At 44.3% G+C, this 5,170-nt stretch overlaps 1 protein-coding gene across 1 annotated transcript; it reads left to right on the forward strand.

Annotated features, from left to right (window-relative positions):
- Positions 1-215: 215 nt before the first annotated feature.
- LOC104605385 (protein CLAVATA3 INSENSITIVE RECEPTOR KINASE 3-like) lies at positions 216-3,914 on the forward strand. The gene is made up of 11 exons (XM_010270129.3): positions 216-573; positions 651-783; positions 876-947; positions 1,035-1,178; positions 1,299-1,370; positions 1,550-1,609; positions 1,705-1,802; positions 1,889-2,020; positions 2,132-2,476; positions 2,591-2,970; positions 3,152-3,914. The coding sequence occupies exons 1-11, from the start codon at positions 447-449 to the stop codon at positions 3,557-3,559; spliced, it is 1,971 nt and encodes a 656-aa protein (XP_010268431.1). The 5' UTR covers positions 216-446; the 3' UTR covers positions 3,560-3,914.
- The last annotated feature ends 1,256 nt before the right edge of the window (positions 3,915-5,170 follow it).

Below are 5,170 nucleotides of genomic sequence, written 5' to 3' on the forward strand. Positions count from 1 at the left end.
AAGACCTTTTTGATGGAGTGATGAGAATGAGATAAGGGCCTCTGAATCATTTTGAAAAAAAAAAAAACAGAAAACTAAGGTGATTTATAATTAATTAATTCCGACCCATTACTTTAATCTCCTCATTCTTTTTGGTTTCAACGTACAACTTTGAAAAATAAATTTAAATATAAAAAATTATAAAGAAACTCTTTTTTCTTGCTTTTCCGTTCCTCTCCTCAACCGTGGAGAATGAGTATGAGGGAGCATGTTGGTTCAGTGAGTACAGTATCGAGTATCGACCTCAGTCCCTCTCAAATTCTGCGATCTCCGCCTCTCCCTGACAACTCGTATCATCTGTCCGATCTCCCTGCCTCTCTCTCTCTCTCTCTCTCTCTCTCTCTCTCTCTCTTCATGTTTTATGTTTCTGTCCAGAGACAAAAGTAGAGTGTAGAGAGATAAAGAGCATGGTCTTCGTAGAACATGTCCTTGAGTCCTCTGCAACAACTATGGCTTCCAGGGTCGTCGTTCTCATCATCTTCTTTCTCTGCACTGCAAGTTTCTCTTTGTCTTATGAGCCTCGAAACCACGAAGGTGAGTTCCTTTGTTCCTTTGTTCTTACCTAATGTTTTCTCTGTTTACTCATGGTTTATTTTTTTTCCTTTTATCAGTGGAAGCTCTGATCAGTATCAGAAGGGCTCTGAACGATCCCCATGGTGTTCTGAACAACTGGGATGAGGACTCCGTTGATCCTTGTAGTTGGGCTATGATTACTTGTTCCCCAGAAAATCTCGTTGTTGGCCTGTAAGTTCTCTTTCTCACTTCTTCCTTCTCTCCTTTTTGAATGTTTTGGAAAGGATGGGAAATCTAGCTTCTGAAGTTCATGAACATTGCAGGGGAGCTCCGAGCCAAAATTTGTCAGGAACTCTGTCCGGAAGAATTGGGAATCTAACAAATCTTCGACAAGTGTAAGGACCCATCTGGGGTTCTATTCTGCCTATCATTTTCCGTTCTGATTTTATTTTCATATTTGGGTTTCCGGTGGAAATTTGCAGGTTATTACAGAACAACAACATCTCTGGGGAAATTCCGGCGGAGCTCGGAAGTCTTGCCAAGCTTCAGACATTGGATCTTTCTAATAATCGGTTCTCCGGCAACGTTCCCGAGTCTCTGGGCCAACTCAACGGTCTTCAATACATGTGAGTTTTTTTATGGAGAAGTCAACGAATCCTTTTTCTGTGAATCTGAGCTTCTTTCTTTTCTTAATTGGTCCTCTGCAACTCATCTGTTCTTTGTTTCTTTTATATCTAAATGAGTAGGAGGCTGAATAATAACAGCTTATCTGGAGCTTTCCCGGTGTCTTTAGCGAAAATCCCTCAGCTTGCTTTCATGTGAGTATTAGTTCCCTTTTGCTATCGTTTCAATATCTTGATCTTGAAATTAGAAGGAAAAAAAAAAAAAAAAAAAAAAAACTTGGACAGTTTCTTTTCACTTTCTGCACAAGAAAACGCTTCTTTCAAACAAAAACTGATCAAAGGTTGTCACCTCTTCTCGTTTTACGACGACTCAGAGACCTGTCTTTCAACAATCTCAGTGGTCCAGTCCCCAAGTTTCCCGCCAGAACATTCAAGTAAAGTCCTCTCTGCAACTCTTGCCGTCTTTAATTTCCTCCATTACTGCTCTGGTTTCTCACTTTTCCTCTTCCATTTTTGTTTTATCTTCCAGTGTTGTGGGAAACCCGCTCATTTGTGGAAGCCCGACCACCGAGGGTTGCTCTGGAAAACCCACTCCTATTCCACTCTCCTCCATAGATTCAGCAAACGGTATCTGTCCCTTACTCTCTCTTTTCCTCTCTTTTCTTTCTCGCTTCTGTCAATCTGACAAGCTAGCTCTGCTCTACCATTTTCAGGGAAAAGCAAGGCCCAGAAACTAGCCGTTGCAATTGGGGTTGGCCTCGGTTCCTCCTTTCTCGTTCTAGCGGTCGCCCTCTTCATCTGGTGGCGGAAGAACCAGAAGACCCAAACAGTATTGAACATAAACGGTTAGCAAACGAAAAACCCATTGACAACCAGAAACCCTCTTCACAACCAGAAACCCACAAAAAAATTGCATTAATAACCAACTTTTGAGCTCATTTGGTTTTCTACCACAGACAAACAAGAAGCCGGTTTGATAAGCCTCGGCAATCTGAGACAGTTCACGCTGAGGGAGCTCCAAGCAGCTACGGACAACTTCAGCCCGAAGAACATTCTGGGCAAAGGAGGGTTCGGGAACGTCTACAAAGGAAAGCTATCAGACGGTACTATGGTTGCCGTGAAAAGGCTCAAGGACGTCAGCGGCACCTCCGGAGAGTTGCAGTTCAAGACGGAGGTGGAGATGATAAGCCTCGCCGTGCACCGCAACCTGCTGAGGTTGCTTGGTTACTGCGCCACCTCCAACGAGAGACTCCTTGTCTACCCTTACATGTCAAACGGCAGCGTCGCTGCTCGTCTCAGAGGTCTGTAACTCTGTAACCGCAGTCTGTTCACTGTAGTCCGTACCCAGTACTACTACTGTATGCTACTGCTCCTCCGCATTATAGTGATCTTCCCCGTGCGATTTGCTGTTCCAGCTAAACCTGCACTGGACTGGAATACCAGAAAGAGAATAGCTCTGGGAGCCGCGAGGGGCCTTCTTTATCTGCACGAGCAGTGCGACCCCAAGATAATTCACAGAGACGTGAAGGCCGCTAACGTGCTTCTGGACGACTACTGTGAAGCCATTGTCGGTGACTTCGGCCTGGCTAAGCTTCTCGACCATGCCGACTCTCACGTCACCACCGCCGTCCGTGGCACCGTCGGTCACATTGCACCGGAGTACCTATCGACGGGACAGTCGTCGGAGAAGACTGACGTGTTTGGATTCGGTATTCTACTGCTGGAGCTCATTACCGGTATGAGAGCACTTGAGTTCGGTAAAGCCGTTAATCAGAAGGGCGCCATGCTTGAATGGGTAAGATTCTATTCCTCTCTGATGGCCCCACTTTTGGCTGATCTTAACCGTCCATCTAGTAGTGGTCAACTCTGAATTAAAGAAAATCACGAAAATACCATTAAATACCTTTATAATTTGACAAAAACACCCTTAAAAGGAGGGCTGGAAAGAGGGATTAATGGTGTAAAATGGGTGGCAGGTGAAGAAAATACAGCAGGAGAAGAGGGTGGAGATGCTGGTGGACAAGGATTTGAGGAGCAACTACGACAGAATAGAGGTAGGGGAGATGGTTCAAGTGGCGCTTCTCTGCACTCAATACCTTCCGGCCCACCGACCCAAGATGTCTGAGGTGGTCCGAATGCTGGAAGGCGATGGGCTGGCCGAGAAATGGGAGGCCTCACAGGCCCATCATCATGACTCTAATAATAATCAACAAATCAAGGGTTGCTCTCTATCCAACGATAACAACGGAATGGCTTGTATTGAAGCTGCAGCACACTCTATTATCTCAAGACATGATGATGCAAGCATGTTAACGGCCATGATGGACGATGATGATGAGCATTCCTTGGACGTCCATGCCATGGAGCTCTCTGGTCCAAGATGATTAAGGGCTTAAGCGTAGATTAATAGTTACTATTAATTCTTTTCTTTTTCTTTTTCGGGGTTTTCTTTAATTTTTTGAGAGAAACAAAAATTAGAAGGTTATTTTTTTTGGGTTTTTTTTGTGTAAATAGATAGAATTTTAAGTTGCGGTGGGTGGGGTGCGTATTGCGCACTGCGGCATTGTATAGGGGCATGCATAGTGAGTGGAGAATGAGATCAGGTGTGTTTTGCCCCACCCAAGTACAGAGTGTACGAGGGTTGAAGCTCTCAGATCAAGGTTGTATTTTGTACGCGAGACAGAGGAGTTGTTGAAAGCAAAACAAGGAAGTGCAAAGGATGATAGGTCTTGTTTTTCAGTTTGACTGTTTGACCATTTTTCGTGAGAGGAGAGAGAGAGAGATTGTGCTTGTGCCGTTGTGCGTTTAGAGAGAGAGAGAGAGAGAGCGTCAGGTCGTTTTCGAAGGGTGGATGCCACTCTTGTCACGTGGTTAATACGCTTTTTTTCTGTCACTCGGGGGATTTCTCTCTCTCTATTCGGCGGGATAATGAGTTTTACTGTTTGACGATAATGGCCTTGGGTTTTGTGTGAATTGCCGAGAATGCCTTGGCTTCTTTCCATTCTGAACCCTGAAGTCTGATTATTGAGAGGACAGGAATTTACGAGCATTGAGAAGCGAGAAAGGGGTTCGGGGTAGTGGATATCTTGATACGGTCCCTGGTACTTGGTATGTAATCATTGCGTTTTGTGATTATCTTCTCTGGAGGGCTGTGATTATGCTTTGTTACGAGGTTATTATTGGAAATTACAGTTCATGGAAGCAAACTGCGTTATAACTCGATGTCCACTAGCCGATCGCCGTATCGGATCAGTGGGACCCGTCACATCACAGCAGACGGGTCCCATCCGTGGGATCTCTATCCTGTGGGTTTGGAATACTTGATCCAACGTTACTTGCGTGGGACCCATTCTTCGTAGCTGATGGATGTAATCGTGTAAGGATCTTCGTATCATAAAGTATTAAACGTTTGTGGATTGTACAAAGCATCTGTCTGCCGGGATGTGGGCGATGGACCCACTATTTTGATAGCTGAGTTTGTGCTGGGCCCACCCTTCAGTTGCTACGGCGCGTAGATGTGGTGAAGGGTGTCTTTCATCTTGAGATGATGGTCGTCCTGGTTCTGACGTCCACTCCAAGCCCAAAGCCCAAAGCCCAAAGCCAAAGAGAAAAAGATGGGAATGGGATACTCCGTGGGATCAGAATTGATTTAGATGAAAGTTTAATAAAAACATAGGTGTAAAACGGTGATGTTCTGTGGCAGGCACTGCACGACCCCTGGGCCCTGGGGTCAGGCAGGGCCAAGGGTTTTCGGCTCACGAGCCATGCGGGCCTGTGACTCGGCTCAAGCACGGCTGGGCACGTCATTAATCATTTTATCATAGAATTTTTTAATGTTATTGTATTTTTTTTCGATTTTATTTGTTTATTTTATATTTTTATTGTATGAATTGATTATTCATATTGAATAAAAATTTGAGATGATTTTTTTCAAATTATTGCAAGAATTGAATGTCACTTTTTTCTTTAACTTTTCACTATTTTTCATTTTTTAA

Source organism: Nelumbo nucifera, chromosome 8, assembly GCF_055504915.1.
Source record: "Nelumbo nucifera cultivar China Antique chromosome 8, China Antique-T2T, whole genome shotgun sequence".
In the NCBI taxonomy this organism is placed as follows: domain Eukaryota; kingdom Viridiplantae; phylum Streptophyta; class Magnoliopsida; order Proteales; family Nelumbonaceae; genus Nelumbo; species Nelumbo nucifera.